The following is an 18,783-nucleotide window of genomic DNA, read 5'->3' on the forward strand; positions in this document are numbered from 1 at the left end:
TTCAACTGACATGTTTGTGTTTTGCGTTTTGTGTTTGTGGTCTACTGAACAGACCCAAACAAACAGTATTATTACTGCAGATCAACCTGACAGAGCAACAAACGTGTCTGTCTGCAGTCTGTCTGCAGTCTGTCTGCAGCGCTGCGTCGCCCTCCAGCTGCTCAACAAGCATCAGCAACACGGAGCCGCAGTTACATCAATATGTTGTAAATGTTAAAAATAAATGTTCCTCTTATCAAATATTAGCTTGAAAAGCAGTCCAGTGTTCAGATTATCTCCTGGTTTTTGTGTGTGTGTATAAATCCAGAACTTCTCCCATAAATATACATCTTTTGGTTTGAAAATTGAGAAAAAAATGAAAGATGTACTTTAATATTGATATAAATAATAAATAAATATGAGCTGAAACATAAACATGTGATCATTAAAAGTGATGAGACAAAAAGTTCTGATGATAAAATTTCAAGAGATATTTACAGATTTAAAATACAGTAAAACGTTATTAACGTGTTTATTTCTGAATCATTTTGTTTCCACTGAAACGTTGCTGATGACATCATGTAAAACACTCACTGTTATTCTGCTGGTTCTCAGTTAGTTATTAGCCTGCAGCACGTGACCACGCCTGTTTTTATGGCTTTATTCTGCAGCAGTTAAACATTTCGACGGTGGGACTGAGAGCTGAAGGCCTCCGGGGGTCTGCAGGTGGTCATGAGTCCAACACTTTATAGTTTATAGTACCTGCAGAACCAATGACATTCATCAGCCTCAGCTGGACTCTGTTTACTGCTAATGAGCAAACGTTAGCATGCTAACACGCTAAACTGAGGCAGCGAACATGGTAAACATTATACCTGCGAAACATGTTAGCATGCAGGTGTTTCAGATTTTAGACTCTTAATGGTGTTCGTCTGTTTCACAGCAGATTGTGGACGTTTTTGATTTAAACGATTTATTATCTGTATTTCCTGAATATTGATTATCAGAAAGAAAACTAACATTTCTCCTTTTGTCACATAAACAAAGTGTTTCTGTCCTGACGAGCTCTCGTTGCCGTGCGAAGTTTAGCATGTTGAATGCTTTTATTTTCACTTTCACCAGCAGCTGCGTGAACATGAACGAGGTTTATAACAAACAGAACTGAGCTTCAGTTTATTCAACGCTTCGTTTCCTACAAACACAAAAGGCAACAGTTCAATCCGAGCGGATGGAATTAGAAAGATTTATTTACATATTGATGATTTTTAGCCATTTAAAAGACAAACATGTACGGAGCTGAAGTGAATCTGATCAGGTCGGTGGTTCTTAACTGGACCTGAAAATGAAAATATGATTATTGATTTTGGCTGCTCAGAAGTGAATATTTGCTGGTTTTATGACCCAAACAAATTGCTTAATGGAGAAAATAACGAATGAATTGATGAAAATAACCGAGATAGCAGCTGCAGACTGGATGTGCATAGAAACTATAACAGTGACTAAACCTCACAAAAACATTTCCTCCATTGTTTCAGGCAGGAAGTAGAAACTTTGTCAGCTAACAACCACCAACCAGATGAGACATTCTGTCGTTATTGCCCAACATTTTCATACAATCCTCGTTTTTAGACCAAGAACAGACCGCAGCGTTTCATAAGAACAGGACTGAGGTTAACGTTCTTCACACAAAAAGTAACACATGCGTTCAGTATAAAAAAAAATGACACAAAACAAACGGCAGCATATTTTTTTGTGACTTTTTTTCTCCAGACATGGATGAGGAGCGTGCGGTGCAGCAGGCCGGAGACGACAGACGTCAAAGAGCTTCACAAACAAACACAAAGGAAACCAGAGTCAAAGATGAAGACAGTCTGAACCGAGCAAGTTTTGTTTTAGATCGACTTTCGTCACTCGGTTTACGCTTTGGATCCATTTCCAAGTTAGTAAAAGATTAGTTACAGTAGTTTAACATTTTGGGAAATGCGTTTTTTTAAGAGTTAGATGCTCCGATCGATGCCACTCTCATGTCTGTACAGTAAATATGAAGCTACAACCAGCAGCTGGTTAGCTTAGCTTAGCATAAAGACTGGAAGCAAAGGGAAACAGCTAGCCTGGCTCTGGTTAAAGATAATAAAATGCACCTTCCAGCTGCTCTGAAGCTCACTGGTCAACACGATATATCTTGTTTGTTTAATCTGTACAAAACTCCAAGTGACAAAACAGTAATTCACGTTTTATGGGGGGGGGTTATTACATGTTAACCGCCTGTAAAACCGTGAATTCTTGGCAACAAAACAAATCAAAAGATTTGCTTTTATTGAATCTTGTTTGTTCCCTTTTATTAGCAAATACAAACTATTCAGGAAGTTCTTTTGCTTAATGGCAAATATGTGAATAGTAAACCTCAAATTTTAGCTCTCTGATTGTCGATCTTTGTGTTTCACGTTTTTACAATTTAATATTGCACTTCTGTAAAGTTGATGGACTTTAAAGAGACATTAAAACATATATGACGTCATCAGGGTTACTTTTTCAGACTCAAGCTGAAGCTCATCCCAGAGCCTATATTTCCCATAATGCCGAGTAAACTGACTTTGATGTGTACAATTGTTGGAGTAACCCTTTAAAGTGTTTAGATTCGATACACGAGTTTCAAAAACACAAAGACAAGAAGGAAAACTATCAGAAAGTTTTTTGGTCAAAAGAAACAGCAGAAAGTTTTTACAAACTCCATTTTACAAGTAAAAAAATCTGTCAGTGTGTCTGCAGGTCAAAGAGGCTCAACCACTGTGACTTGTTTTGGCAGTTATGCTCTTCTCTGGGATGGTTTCAGTATTTTGTAAAAGAAAACTGATCATATAATGTCGTCACAGGAGGAACTGAAACTTCTAGTTAATTCTGTACAATAAAAAAAAAATCTGTGTTTATATTTCCATAAATATATTGTATTCATACTGTGTAGAGTGACTGAAGGTGGTCGGTCCACTGAGCTGAACACAGAAATAAAACGTATAAAATTCAACATCAGTCATTTTTCTTTCGTTAATCCAGGAGCCACTTTCTTCTGTTTTAATAGTTTTTTTTTCTTTTACATTTTGTTGTCAAAAGACAAAGAATATAAAATTATAAAAAGGTGACAAAAACAAGCGACATATCTACAGAGTGAACACTGATATTTACAACTATTAAATAATCCCCATTCAAAACAACGTGATTCTTCTATAAAAAATAAACATGAATAAATCTGACGGATGCCACATGAAGTAGGATCTTAGTGAACAGGAGGGCGAAGAGTCCTTGAGCAAGGCACTAAGACCTCTGTCATATTCAGGAAGCTTAAATGTCACTCATTAGAACAACTATCAAATTGGCCATTACAAGTATGCCGAATTAGCTATTAGTGGTTCCTGTTTGCAGTGAAGCCGAGAATGTGCCGACAGCTATCACTGGATCACTTTGACACTGAAGAAAACTTAAAAACGGGACGATTCTCAGGCAAGTTCTGCAGTTGAGACACAAATGTTTTCTAAGCAGATTTATGGTCGTTTATTCGGACATCAGAGACAATGATACCTGATCCGTAGTGTAAGTCACTCCGAATCTAAAAATATGTGACTCAGAGACGGAGTGCAATTTTTGTGGAAAAGTAATGGTGTGATGGGGCCCTGTTGATAAGCGGACCAAACTACAACGACTAACTTGCTGTTTTCAGAACACCTGCGTGGTGTGCACCTGTCCCCTGTTCACCTCACAGTTTCTTTACTGGATGCTGGAACAGAAGGACTTCTATCAGGAGTGGTGTTTCTTCTCGAGCCAGATAAGCACAGACAAGCTTATTATTACACTGTTTAACAAAACTTATGATGTTGTGATAATATAATAAACAATATAGACGGATATATCATCAGGTGTTCACAGGTTTCTGCCTCTAGTTCCAGAAGCAGCAGCCAACACTAAGATCCCACTTCACGCGGCAGCCGTCAGATCTGATATCAAACATCCAGACCACGTTTTTTGTTTCGTCTAATTTCTACAACAACACAAATATACAAACGCAAACTCCACAGAAAACACGGCTGAGAGCGGGAGCATCAGTAGTGTCGAGGAGGCGACTGTTAGTCCTGCAGGAGCTGCACAGTTACACCTGATGACTTTACATCATTCATAATGTGGTTTATTGCTGATCAAAAGACTCCACTCTGAATGAATTACGACAGATGAGATTTGCATTTGAAACGCAGAAAATCATTGATCCTGATATCTGGAAAGGTTTTCCTTTTTAACTAAATGTGCAGCCCCGCAGCGCCACCTGTGGGCCGAACCAGTTACAACATGCTGCGTGCTGAGACGACCGGCCACCGCTTGTTAGGGCTTTCGGCCGGTCGTCTCGGCTCTTCAGCTCCACATGAAGCACCCTGACAGCTTCCTGTCGCTACACTTCATTCAAACTGTACATTTTCACAATTAAATATTAAAACGCAGCACTATATCCGAGTGCAGTGTGCTGCCATGTCTGCACCAGACTTTCAGGTTAGAAATATATTCTTATATATTAGGACATTATTTTCTGAAGTTTTCAACTGAACCGGGAGGTCGAGTTTGGCGACAGAGATTCTGCTCTGTTGAGGTTTTAAACAGGAAGTGATTCAAATCCTTTTGCAGGCGTTTCATGGAGGTTTTCTCAAATTGCTGCTCTCCAGGAAACTTTCCCAGAAAGACGAGACGTGTGTTTGTTACCTGTCGCCGGGATGAAGAAGGTACTTTTACATTTCCGTCTCAAGGTTTGAATGTTTCTCTCAGACTTTTTTCCAAACGTCAAACTAATCTCCATGTTTTCTGTTTCCCATCGCCGCCTCCTTCTCCTCTTCCCATCATCACCATAGCAACGCCTCATCAGACCCCTTCCGATTGGCTGATTAAATATTCCGCTGTCCGTCGGCGGGCGGGTAAAGGTTGCCTGGGAGATGACGGGGAGGAGGATGGTGAGGAGGACGAGGAGGAGGGGTGATGCTGGTGGCGCCCTCGCAGCGAGGTATGGTTGCCGTGGTGATGGTGGGGGTTGTGGTGGGAGGTGGGGGGAGGCGGGGGCGGATCACGAAGAGACGGCGGGACGGCGGAGGACTTGATGGGGACGATGCGGGTGTCCATGACCTCACAGTCGACCTGCATCATCATCTCGTAACCCTGAGAGGAGTTATACAGACTCTCTGGGGGAGGGGGGGGGGGTGTAAGGGAAGGAAAGAAGGTGGGAGGAGGAAGAGAGAGACAGGACAGGGAGGAGGGAGAAAGAGAAGGAGACAAAGTTAACAGAAATAGACATCATACAGTCATATTTCAGTTTTATGAACTGGTTTGTTTCTTGGGAGATTTTAAGGTTTCAATCATCGATGCTTTAAGGTTTTAGTTTAGAATTTAGTTTCAGTGGATTCAGTTGCTTTGAATGATGTTTAGAAGATAATTTCCTTCTGTTTTTGTAACTTGTCAGTTTCAAAGCTGCAGTTTTGTCCATCTTATAATTCTTCATTACAACAGAACAGTTTAATCTTCAGACTCACCGTTCACAGACATGGCCGGCATCACCAGAGACATCTTAGGTCTGCTGGTTTTATTGTGGCTGATGGCCGGTAACAGCAGGTGGTCCTGTAGAGAGAGAGAGAGAGAGAGAGTCTGGGTTTATTATCTGGGTCTCACAAGTCAAAGTCAGGTCAGTGATTCACACTTAAACTTCAGGGTGGTGACGTCGTTCTCAGATGAACGGAAAGAAAACTCGGTGGAAAGTTCTCCATCTCATTATCAATGTACTGTACAGTGATACCTTCAAACCTTTTATGGTTTGAAAAACAACACACACTCGTTTGTATTTTTCAGGAATCCTTAAAACAAACGTAGAGGGTCAGTGCGATGGCGATCAGATGTTTGAATGTTGCAGACTAAATCCAACAAAACCAACAACTTCCTTTAAAGCATGAGTTCAGTTTCAGTGCAGAAATCGTTTTTCTGGACTGAACATGTCGCCGTACCCGTCTGAAAGAGACGACGTAGAAAGTGTCCTCTCTGCGGTCGATGGCGTCCAGGAAGTCGCTGTAGGTGACCTCAGGACCAGGAAGCACCTGCAGCTGACTGCAGACAGAAAGAAGAACCAGTGCGTGGTCGTTGGTTTTACTGGAACTAAAAGGCTCAAAGGAATCTTTTCACTGACTAAACTATCTGGGCTTCTGTTCCATTCATCACCTCCATATTCACTCTTGCTTGAAGCTTGAAGCACATTTCTAGAAATAAATCTGATTTGTTGAAGCTTTTAAACATTTAAGGACATTTTATTGATCACAACTTAACTGTCTCTAAAATGGCTCTTTGGTCAGTCGTTGGATTGACAGAACTATTAAACACTGAAGCATTCAAACCTTAATTTTCACTTCGCCCAGCTGACAGAAACACGCTGGTTTTCAGTTTCACAACAGTTTGCATTTCACACACACTTGGACAGAAACGTATCTACAGCCTGCAGCTGTACCTTTCTATGGAGCGGTGAGTCTGGATGGGCAGATATCTGGAGAAGTTGGTCTTCCTCAGCTGAGCTTTCTGCAGCAAAGTGAGACGGAACACAAAATAAGTAAACTTGTACAGACATACGTAACAAAAACCTATTACTTCTGAAATATATGCTTCACTGTTAAACTCCATATATTAAAACTGTAGACATAAGGAACTCCCCGTGAAATCATGAAAAAGTAAAAACAGGCTTCAGAAAGGGACAGAGAAGAAGAAGAAGAAGAAGCTGCGTCAGTATTAACAGGAAGGAGACGTTCACTGAACCTGAGCGATCTTGGCCTTCTTGGCGATTTTTGGTTTCCCTCCAGACTTCTTCCGGTCGATTTGGTGTCGGCGGACCCAACCTCTCAGCTCATCCGCCAGCCTGGAAAACACAACACAGTTCAGCTTAGAGACAGAAGCAATGATGCATTCATGTGCCCTGTATGACAAAGTTAAATATCTAACGACGGTAACACTTGAAATACTGAAGATGGAGGACGAGAAAAGACTCCAGAACAAAAGTGCTGCTGAAGTTTTAGTGCGCGACTGACCGGAGAGACTCGGAGCGGTTGAACTGTCTGCAGTCGGAGGAGGTGAAGTAACGGTCGATGTCCTGCAGCACCAAGTCCTTCATGTCACTGAACACATCACTCAGGTTCCTGCAAACACACACACACACACATTAGGATGCTGAACAGACAGTAACACGTCAGCAGTTAAATCTCCTGCAGCATGAACACGTGGATGTTACAGACGTGTTGGAGAAGCACTTATGTCAGGCGCTAAAAAGCCTGTTTGTCTGCATTTCTTTCTAAAAGTTGTAGAGCAGATGATGCGATTATTGGCGGAAGGATCAGAGTGAAGTGACTCTGTCCTCTGAGGTTCATAAATCATTCAGCTGACGGCTTCATTAGCTGCTGACTGCACGTCTCAAATGTGTTTAATGGCTTCTTCGACTCATATTTAAAGCTCAGCAGCAGAGAATAAACACTTTGTTCTGCACTGAACAAGTGGACGATGCATCTGACACAGTCCAGGACCAGGTCTTAATCAGCTGCAGGATTAATTAATATCTTAACTATGTCTCGCGAAAATATAAATATCACGTCCCCCCCCCCCCCCGTCGTCGTCTCACCTGAACTGATACGACTCTGCAGCCTCGTCTCCTCCGTCCTCCTCCGTCTCCATTTTGTCCTCCACTCTGCTCGGAGGCTGAGCAGCTGCCTCCTGCTGCTGATATTGTTGTTGTTGTTGTTGTTCGATCTCCAGCAGTCGCCGTCCCGTATACGACACCACACCGTCCTGCAGGCCCGACAGCTTCCTGTCTGTGATGCTGCAGTGAAGAAGACCAGCGAGGTTTCAGAAAGCTCAGACGTTTTCCACAAATAAACTTTTTTTAAAGTGAAGTTTGGGACTGATGATTAGATCTTGAACTGATCTAACAGTTATCACCGTCAGCAGTGTCATGTATCATCGTGTGTCATCATACCCATGACATCCTGGAAGTACTGGATATATGGACATTTAGTTTTTTGGCCCCTAAATTTAGATTCTTCAGAAATGTTTTGAGTCAGGAGACGAGTCTCTCCTCCCACCAGGTCCATCCAGACTCGAATGAAGGAACGAGTCAGACAAAGCCTGTTTTTGATGAATGGTTAAAATGTATGACCGATAAAAGGACTAATAACGACAGAGGGACGTTTTATGAATTCTGGTCTCATATTTTAATATATATGTTTAATATATATGTTGTATTTTATTTATATTTTGTGCCCCTCTTTTTGTCTGTTTTCTTTTTCCCCTTATTTTGTTGTTGTGGTTTATTTAACTTAACTACTACATGTTCCGTTTGTTCCCTGTTCTTCATCGATTTACTGTAATATGTTGTCTCGTGTTGCATTATGTTGCTTAAAGAATGTTTCCAGTCACTTTCTGGTCCATGTCTGTTCCCTGACTACAGTAATAAGTCAGTAAACTCTATTTCTATGGCACTTTTCAAAACAGCAGTCACAAAACACTTGGAAGATAAATACATAAGAACACAAACAAAGACAAAAAAGAAAGTTATATAAGCATGAAAAAGCAAAAGAGTGAGTTTTAAGATGCTTAACAAAACCATGTGAAGTGTGCAGGATACCTGACGGGTCCGAAGCTGAAGGTCATGAACAGCAGGACGGCCATGACGCACACGGCTCTCTTGTTGTTCGCCGATTCGCTGCCCTGAAAAACACAGAAGGGAAACGTACGCTGCATGAACACAAAGGCTGCACATGCAAAAAGAGATTGTGTTTTTTGCGGTTTGTTCAGTTTCAGCATTGGTTCAGAAAATAAACTTGATATTTGCAGGTCAGCGTGCAGCGTGCGACTTCCACCATCAGGTTTTACAGGTTCACCAGGTTCACCTCTTCTTCTCTCTCTTTTTCGCAGTTATTTCTTCCTGTTCGGCCGGATTGAACTCTGTACTATAAACCTCTCTGTGTCTGCGGGGAAATCAGCAGGATTCTTCCTCACAGCTCTGTCCATATTTCATACAGAGTAGGTATGAGGCATTTACTCCTGAGTCCTGACGAAGTCGCCCACTGGTTCATATTCGACACCTCTCTGTCAGTCAGAGCCAGGGACATTAAATACGAGCAGTGAGGAGGAGGAAGGTAAACCTGACTGTCTGAAGTGCCTCTGTACATCTGATCTCTTATTAAATGGACTTTCACAGACACGTTAGAGGAGCTGCAGTCACCTACCGACAGTAGAGCGTTAAAAAAACACTGAATCTGAGTCCCATGAGGTTTTGACAGAACTTTATACTGACAAAGTAAACGTTTAATCTTTGGAAATGTTCTTTTAAATGCTAAAGATTTGCACTTGCATTGTATCTTGCTACATGCTTTAATGTTGTTTTCTACCTTTTTCTTAGTTTTAACACCAACCTGCACAGTTTTGTGGATGAAAACTAGGCATGTTTCTAAATTTGGCACATTTAAATAACAATAATGTAGATTGTAACCACTGCACTTCACACTGATGGCTACATAACGCCTTCTAATAGGCTTTAGTGATCATTTCTGGGGGGCACAGCGAGTTGAATGGTTAAAGAAGGACACAAAGTTGATGAAGAAGGTGAAGAGTCACATCCTCTAGCCCGTCGCTCACCTCCTTCCCGGCCAGCCTCTCCCTCAGCGCCTGGTTCTCTCTGCGGAGACGTTCGTTCTCCTGCTGGGCCTCTCTGAGCTGAGACTCCAGGTTCTGCAGGTACTCCTTCTTCTTCTTCCTCGACTGGCAGGCCGACTCCCTGTTCTTTATCATCCTCTGCTGCCGCTTCAGCACCTTCATCTGCACGAGGAGGAGGAGGAGGATTGGGAGGAGACGGAGGAGAAAAAAGAAAAGAGGAATAATGAGGAGGGATGGAAATGGCACAAAGGAAGGATGAGATTGAAGAAAAAGACAGACAGAGAGACAATGGGTTGAAAAATCAAGGAGGAGGAGGAGGAGGAGGAGGAGGAGGAGGGAACATGCAAAGATGAAGAGAAAGAAAGGAGAAAGGAGGTAAACACAGAGGGAGAAGAAGAGAAGCATTAGACAGACGAGGAGGAGAAAAGAGGAAATAAAGGAGGGGAACACAAACAGAAAAACGTTCAACAGTGTTCTTATATGACAGCCGTTATAAAAGAGGCGTCAGGTGACTAGAAACAAACGATCACGTCTCCTTCAGGTGACTGCAGTCCTCCTGGCTGATCACGATGACCCAGAGTTTTAAATCTTACTCTAAATGTAATGTCTATAAATATAACGCTTTTTTAACTCAGAGTCAGTACATCCAGCCTACGCACATCGATGTCGTTGGAGTTGTTGCCGGGTAACGTCGTCGTCGCCGGGACGATGGGTTTGCTGGCGGGCGGAGCCGTGGGGCTGGAGCAGTGCTGGGGGATGCTGGGAGAGACGGGCTCCATTTTGACGATGGCGGGAGCTGAACCGAGGCAGACGGACTGAGACAAGACGACTGGAGGAGGAAAGACAGGAGGATCGTCGCTGCTCTGATACAGGTTCACAGTTACATACGAAAACACACATCAACTCATGCTGTATTAAACACAAACACTCCTTACCAGGTCTGGCCTGGTCCATGGAGGGGAGGCCCTGCAGTATGAGGGTCTTGGCCGGTGCGGGGGTCTGGGGGACGGGGAGGGTGGTGACGCACACTGGTCTGGGCTGGATGGGAGGTTTGGCGCTCAGGATGGTGGTGGCCTTTAATGTGGCTGAACTCGGCAGAACTGAGAGAAAACACATTTTAAAAACCAACAGTGGAGTCAGATGCATGTCCTCCATCAGCCTCAAGCAACAGGGACCTTTATATTTTAGACATTTTAACTGCTTCACACTGTAGAAACACTGCAGCACTTTCAAATCCTCCAGCTGTCAACACCACAGCACTCAGACATCAGGTTTGTTATGCAAATAGAAGTTTGCAGGTGACGAGGAATCACACGCACACACTCGAGTTTACACAAATGAGATTTTTCTTTACTTGAATCATTTGCATGCACACAAGGAAAAACTGACATGGTGTTTGGAGGAGCTGCAGGACAGTTTCTACAGCTCTGGGTACTTTTACTCAAGTACTATACTTAAGTATTTCATTTTTATGATACTTAATACACATTGTTTCATTCAACTGTTTGAGACTCAAATAATATTTGACAATATTTCACAAAAAGCAAAGATTATAGAGAACCCTTCAGATTTATCTGGGGGCCCTCTGGGGGGCCCCGACCCCTACGCTGTTTTCACCGACCTGCAGCCTGCGTCTGGATTCCACCGATGACTGCCGGGATCTGCGTTGTTAACGGCGTCTGTGGTGGCGGTACGGCTGTTGTTGCCACGGTGATCTCCATGGACCCCAGCGGGGGAGAAAGCACGTCCCCGTACATGTACGGGGGCGTCGGGGGGTTTTCACCTTTAACTGTGATCTGGACGGGAGAGCAGACGCAGTCGGAGTATGACGTTTAATTCCATCAATACAACAGCAGCTTTTTCCATGAACAAACTCAACACTTCCTCCAGTATTTTCTCATTAAAAGTCTTGCAGCCGTCTCTCTTATAGGTAGGCTTTTAATGTGAAACATCAGGAAGTGCTTAGCTGACAATCGCTTAACATCCAACAGGACTACGACAGATGAGGATTAAATACTCAAATTCATTTGGCAGTAGTTCCTTCATGTGTAAATCTATTTGTCCTATTACCCTCAAACTTATCTTGTGATTGGAAGTTTGAACTTTTTTATGTTTAGCATGATCCACAAGAGAGGAAATAAATCTTCATTCCCTTTGGTACATGATTACAAACGAGACCTATAAAACCCACACCACTTTTTGAGCACACACCTGTGGGTCTGGTGAAGCAGCCGAGCAGTCGGACCCAAGAGAGGACGCAGGAGAGGGAGGCTCTGCCTTCACCTGGAACACTGGACACGCAAACAAGCAGATAAACCAGTAAAAAACACTGAAAAGTGTGTCAGGATATTTGTTTTTGTTCAACAGATGAGTCAGAAGAACTTACACATTTCCACTGGTAACGGCTGAGTGATGGTCATTTCATTCTTTATCACAGGAGCTTCCCCTTCAGAGAAAAGACACACGGCAACATAAAAGTTACGTCCCAGAAGGCTTCACTTCAGTGACTAACGAGAGTTCATGGCAAGCCTCACAAGTCTAGAAACAGAATTAGACTTTGTGTTTAACTGTCTTCAGTCATGATGGACGACTTGAAAAACCTGAAGACCTTTAAAGACACAGAAGGAACAACTTAATGTGTGGAAGAAAGTTGATTTATGTTCCTGTCTCGCTCTTGTCTTTTAAAAGTTCTGGTCTGTTTGATGAGACCAAAACCAACAGTGAACTAATCTATTAACAAGTAGTGTGTGTGGATCACAGCCTGATATATCTTATTATTATTAGTAATAAAACTCATCAGTGAGCCTCGCTGTTGTTTCCTTTGTCACCATGAACACACACACTGTAGTTTATCTTGACTCAGTCACACACACACCGTCCTGCTGCCACAAACACTCACTAGAGCACCACATGTGGATTCATCCGCCGCTGAAAATAGTCCCCAACAGATGCACTATTTCCTGCTGTTAGTTTGATTAAAAACTACAGCGAGCAGCTGTTTGAGGGAATGACTGAGCCTTTTGAAACATGAAACTATATATCTGTGAGGTGTTTCTAAAGATTGATGTCTTCAGCAGGAACCAATGGGCTGAGAGCAGAGAGCCACAGACAGGAAGTGAGACAGGACTGAGAGACTGACAGGTTGGTTTGGGAACGTGTTGAGTTCTTCTGCTTTTAGTCCATCATGTAAAAATGCTGAAAACACCACAATTAAAGTTTCCACAGGTTTGGGAGGGGGGGGTCTCATCTTTCAGAGACGTTTGAGACATGAAAGCGAAACGCTGACCGAAGGTGGTTTAAGGATCCCAGTGAGCGCCCAGTGCTGGCCGGTCCGTTACCTGTGAGAAGGTTGTCGTCGAGGTGTCGCCATGGCGACGTGGGGTTGTCAGGATCCAGGGTCAGCACGAGGTCATTGTCAAACTGCAAGAGGTTGGCAGAGGAAGAAGAGGGAGGGAATGAGAGGAGGGGGGGGAGAAGAACATCAGGTGGAAAATCAGGCTAAACAACTGCTGGAGCCTCTGAGTGTGTGTGTGTGAGTGTGTGTGTGTGTGTGTGTGACTGTGTGTGTGTGACTGTGTGTGTGACTGTGTGTGTGTGTGTGTGTGTGTGACTGTGACTGTGAGTGTGTGTGTGTGAGTGTGTGTGAGTGTGTGTGTGTGTGTGTGACTGTGTGTGTGACTGTGTGTGTGACTGTGTGTGTGACTGTGTGTGTGTGTGTGACTGTGACTGTGTGAGTGTGACTGTGTGTGTGTGTGTGTGAGTGTGAGTGTGACTGTGAGTGTGTGTGTGACTGTGAGTGTGTGTGTGTGTGTGTGAGTGTGAGTGTGTGTGTGACTGTGAGTGTGTGTGTGTGAGTGTGTGTGTGTGTGTGTGAGTGTGAGTGTGTGTGAGAGTGTGTGTGTGTGTGTGTGTGAGTGTGTGTGTGTGTGTGTGTGAGTGTGTGTGTGTGTGTGAGTGTGTGTATGTGAGTGTGTGTGAGAGTGTGTGTGTGTGTGTGTGTGAGAGTGTGTGTGTGTGTGTGTGAGTGTGTGTGTGTGTGTGTGTGTGTGTGTGTGTGTGTGTGTGTGAGTGTGTGTGAGTGTGTGTGTGTGTGTGTGTGAGTGTGAGTGTGTGTGAGTGTGTGTGTGAGTGTGTGTGTGAGTGCGTGTGTGAGTGTGTGTGTGCGTGTCTGTTATGTTCAGCCAACTGACAGTTAGCCTGATTATCCTTTGACCCACCATGTGTGCTTACTGAGGGTTAAAAGACCTAATTAATGCTGCTGTCGACACAATGTGAATGCAACACGTCAATATGTTGAACTGCAGAGCTTAAAGGGACGTTTTGGGAAATACACTTCACCTCAAATAGTGGTAGCAGTATTAGTTTTCAACGTTTTTTTATGTCATGAAAAAAGCATCACTGACAAAAAATAAAAATAAAAGTAAGTTTCAAGTCACTAAAAGCTGATTTTCATGTTCTGCTGAAATGAACTGGAGCCAACGAAGGACTGAAAGGAAGGAAATGTAACTCAAAACTGATGAAGCGATGAAATCAGAAGTGTTCAGAGTACTGCAGTGCCAGTCAATATATTATCTACACTGACTATGAGAGCATTCTTGTGGTGACACTACAGATGAGTCCATTAATCATGAGCATTAAACTGGTTCTTTAAACACATCTTTGTGTGCTTTGTTTCACGGCTCAGTAACCAGACTTCCTGGTTAACCTGCAGCTTCAACCAAGAATCAGCTTTGCTGTGAATAATGAACAACAGGGAAATAACTTCTCACATTTACTTCGTTCAGATGGTTTGTGAAAGTTTCCACAGACGGAAAGCCACAGTGTTACCTGAATCTAAAGTTTTTATCCCCTAAAGGTGCCTATTTTAGGACATATGAGACTCAGCTCTTCATTGTCAGATTTGACTCAACTGTCATGAGTCTAAACTCAGAGTCAGGCAGCTTCAACTATCGTGTTGCTTTCAAAAACAATGAGAGAAGCTCTACTTTATCTGACAGTAATGTAACATGAAGCTCATGTCTTGGCAATCCATCCAATAGTTGTTAAGTTATTTCACAAAGTAGTGGACTGACGGACCAACAGATGCACCATGTTTCTGTCCCTAAAACGACTCCACTAGCACGACGAAAAACACAATTTAAGCAGCTATACACAAAAATGCTCTTAACGGTTACAAAGAGACATTCACTGACAGGGAATGACGGTAAATAAGTCCTCTTGAGTCAGAATTAGTCAATGATTTCCTGCAGACTGAGCTCTAAACCTATCAAACCATGAACTGTGTGAAGGTGGAGCGTTTGCATGTTAGGCTGAGCATCAGTTACACTCTCAGTCCCGGTCAGAAACCAGAGCTGAGAGCAGCGACGCTTTCTTTTTGTCTCCGTACCGAAGGTTCGTATTTCAGCCCTCGGCCGAAGTCTCCGTCCTCCCCCTCCTCCATGCTCTCACACTGGTACAGGCAGGCATCTGAGGAGAGAGACAGGATTTAAAGCACATCGGCTGTGAGCAGAGACAGGAACAAGTGAATACTGATGAACAGAGATTATTATCCAGCATGTTACGATGCACAGGAAGCGAAAAGCCCTCAAAATGCTGTCAGATTTGAGCGACATCAGTGGCACATTTGAATTGCTAATTTTTCTTTATCTTTAACATCAGACACAAAGAAATCCTTACAAGTGTATATTGATTAGTACTTCAAATCATATTATGTAGCATGATGATGTCACATCAGCAGTATTTCTATGCTGTAAATACACTCATTACACATTACATGCTTCATTTCCAGGAAAGCAGCAGACTTGTTTATACCATGACCCTGAGTGCCATTATTTCTCCCACCATGCTTTGCCTGATTTGACACACCTCTGGACTTTGAAACTGTAACAAACACTGAGGCCATTTATTGGGCCCACATCCTGTCAAAGAGAGGAGGTGTGAATCGAAGTAGTTTCAAAGCAGCGCGCGTTTTAACACCGACAAGAGAATATTTTCATTTCATGGTCCTGCAGATTGATGGGAAGATGCGACACAGACACTTGAGGGTTAGATGTACTTTGTGTTGTCTACCACACAACATCAGACAAACGATTGTATGTCATTTAAACAAATATCTATAAATATCAAAAATAATCTGAAATGTCGAGTTTTTACCAAACAAAAAGGTGAATAAACACAGTATTCAATTTATATCGATGGATGATGAAGCTGCAGGTGACTAAAAAGCATTTTATTAGTTTTAAATTATTTCTTGAAAACAAATGACGGCATAAACTCTTTCAAGCTGTGGCTACTCAGATAATGTTGTTATACATTACATGTCTGCTGCTGCATTGACCCAGTTCTCTCACGGGGATCATTAAAGTTTCATCTAATCTAATCTAACGGAGTTTATTGCCTGACTGCAGAGGACCAACAGCAGGGCAGCGATGCAGGAAGGACTCAGATCCTTTACTTAAGTAAAGGATGATTATTTTCATTATGGATTAATCTTCTAATTCTATTACAGCCACAATTAAACAGAGCTCAGAGTGACACCTTCAAATGTCTCGTTTTGTCCGACCAACAGTTCAAACTCATCAAAATAATCCTGTTCACTGAATTCATTTAAGACAAAGACAAGCAGAAAATTGTCACATTTGAGAAGCTGAAACCATGAAAGGTTTTTACATGAGAATGACTTAAACAATTAATCAAGTTGTCTAAAATCATGTTTTGATAATTAAAGAATGAACTATTCATTTAAGCTCAATTTTAATTTACTGTTGGGAAGTTTAATTTATTACAATGCGTCAAGTCCTGATTTGTAAAGTAACCAAAGCTGTCAGATAATTGTACAGGTGTATAAAGTACAATGAAGTGGAGTGGGAGAAGAAGTGTTATGAGATGGAAATGCAACAGTAAACACTTCTACCAAGCAGCCACAGCAGGAGGTGGAGCTACTGAAGGAGGTTCACCAGGTGGCTGGTTACCTGCTCAGGTGGCTCACAGTAACACAACAGCTCCGGTATTAACTGGTGGTCCGGTGGTTATTGTGGCTCAGAATAAAATAAAAGAGGGGGGTGGTAGCATCACGCCTCCACCCGCTGTGTTAAAGATAAACTGACATATCCGGGTCTGCTGACTGAGGAAGCGCGCACACACACACACGCTGTAACCGCGTGCGACGGGCATCTTACACACACTCTTTCACACCTTCATCAAATAAAACCTTAATGTCCTTAATGTCCTTAATGTCCTTAATGAAGGGTTTGCCGGGGACACTTTAACCGCTTAAGATGTTTTACGGCCCAGCCTCGCCTCGCCTTCCCTGGACGGAGGGAGGATGCTGGTCTGAGGGAGCATCCACACCACCCGCTACCACACCAGGCTAGCTTGCTATCGATGAAATACAGGTTTATTTTCCGTTATAAAGGCTTTAAACGCGAACTCACCCCAGTCTTCGCTTGTCAGGAGGTTATCAGCGAAGAAACGACTGTCCAAGTCAGATAGTAAATCCGTACTCATAGCCACAAAGGCGGTGTGTTTGGAGAGCAGGGGGCTGCAGTCAGATAGCGACGTGATAACAGCTAGCTAAACAAACAGACAGAATACGGCCGCTAAATTTAGCATTAAGCTACCTGTGTGACATTGGGCATGGAAATCATTTATAACTGAAAGTAACGGGGTGTTTCCTCCGTCGGAAAAGTGATATTTTTATGCAGTTTGTATCTCCGGACGATCTATCGATTCTTCCCTTCGCATCGCATATGACAGACAAGGAAACGCATTTTCCGGAAAATCCCCGCCCATTTGTGACAGAGCAGCCAATAACAGCAAAGAATGGTGTGATTGACTGGACAAAAAACCAATAACATGATCTAGAGAGTGCGATTGGGGCACTAGCTAGCCTATTGTTGAGGGCGATGCAGAGACAGGGTTTTAAAGGTGATTTGTCCCAATCGAAAAAGCGTATTTTGATGGACAGGAAGAATTAACCAATAAACGCGAGGAAATTCCGGGTCCGAGTTAAATTGACATGCGTGCTAGCCAATTACGGTTTACCAAAGCAAAAAAACAGTTATCGTGAAAGTCACGTTGATTCAAGCATTACGAAAATAACACTGCGTTATTTCAGTCTTCGAGAAATAAAAGAAGATGGCTTTCAAAACCAAACCAACCGACGGCGTAAATTCTTAAAATATACTCTGTTGCTGCCGGAACTTTTATTTTTAATCTTAATGTTTCGGGTGGAGAGGGCGAGTTATTACATAACTCCAGCGAGGGGCGTTTGAGGGCAGGCTGAAACACCGCCAGCAGCTTGTACCTCCAACTCTTTCTGGTTTGATATTAAATCAATAAAAGGCCACCGGGGGATGGAGCAGTTGTTGCGAACTGCAGAGTGAATATTGAATTAGATGAGCAGAGACGAGTTGACATTTTCATATTTCTATGACCACCATCTTTTCCAAACCTTTACAAACTCATAGTAGTCTAACCTTTAGTTACCACACGAGGATATTGGAGGAAAATCCATTTTTCACCAATTGATATTTTGCAGATTCACATTCACATACTACTTACTTTTAATAACAACTATTTAGAACTAAATATCTATAACTTAAATAGTAAAATGAATTAATTTAATGCCACACTAGATTGGCAGGAACAGAAGGTAATTCATTGTTCACATTTACTTCCTGTTACTGTGTTTGTTGTACTGCATGTATTCTTTTGATGTTAGTCATTTTATTTTTATCTATAAAGATTTTAACATGCAGAAATATGAACTCAAATACATTGTGGTTATTTTGTGTCTATTGGTTATTACTGCTGTTACTACAGTTACTACAGTTACTACTACTCTTACTACTGCTGTTACTACTGCTGTTACTACAGTTACTACTACTCTTACTACTGCTGTTACTACTGCTGTTACTACAGTTACTACTACTGTTACTACAGTTACTACTACTCTTACTACTGCTGTTACTACTACTCTAACTACAGTTACTACTACTCTTACTACTACTGTTACTACTACTGTTACTACAGTTACTGCTACTCTTACTACTGCTGTTACTACTACTGTTACTACAGTTACTACTACTCTTACTACTACTG

General features: G+C 42.5%; 1 protein-coding gene across 1 annotated transcript; it reads right to left on the reverse strand.

The window, feature by feature from the left end:
- Positions 1 to 4,834: 4,834 nt before the first annotated feature.
- Positions 4,835 to 17,187, reverse strand: atf6b (activating transcription factor 6 beta). Its single transcript, XM_070922026.1, has 17 exons — positions 17,115 to 17,187; positions 15,068 to 15,147; positions 13,020 to 13,101; positions 12,068 to 12,127; positions 11,893 to 11,972; positions 11,303 to 11,477; positions 10,617 to 10,781; positions 10,326 to 10,510; positions 9,664 to 9,843; positions 8,651 to 8,733; positions 7,649 to 7,846; positions 7,065 to 7,172; positions 6,796 to 6,895; positions 6,494 to 6,561; positions 6,000 to 6,099; positions 5,535 to 5,619; positions 4,835 to 5,186 (listed from the first exon to the last, which is right to left on the reverse strand). The coding sequence occupies exons 1-17, from the start codon at positions 17,185 to 17,187 to the stop codon at positions 4,873 to 4,875; spliced, it is 2,136 nt and encodes a 711-aa protein (XP_070778127.1). The 3' UTR covers positions 4,835 to 4,872.
- Between the last annotated feature and the right edge of the window lie 1,596 nt (positions 17,188 to 18,783).

The sequence above is a fragment of the Enoplosus armatus genome, chromosome 16 (assembly GCF_043641665.1).
Source record: "Enoplosus armatus isolate fEnoArm2 chromosome 16, fEnoArm2.hap1, whole genome shotgun sequence".
Taxonomy (NCBI): Eukaryota; Metazoa; Chordata; class Actinopteri; order Centrarchiformes; family Enoplosidae; genus Enoplosus; species Enoplosus armatus.

Coding starts and splice junctions, on each gene's coding strand:
- atf6b (XM_070922026.1), bottom strand. CDS start 17,187: ATGAGTACGGATTTACTATCTGACTTGGACAGTCGTTTCTTCGCTGAT. Junction 7,173..7,648: donor GCAGAGTCGTATCAGTTCAG/GTGAGACGACGA, acceptor GTGTGTTTGCAG/GAACCTGAGTGATGTGTTCA. Junction 6,562..6,795: donor AGAAGGCCAAGATCGCTCAG/GTTCAGTGAACG, acceptor ACTTTGCTGCAG/AAAGCTCAGCTGAGGAAGAC.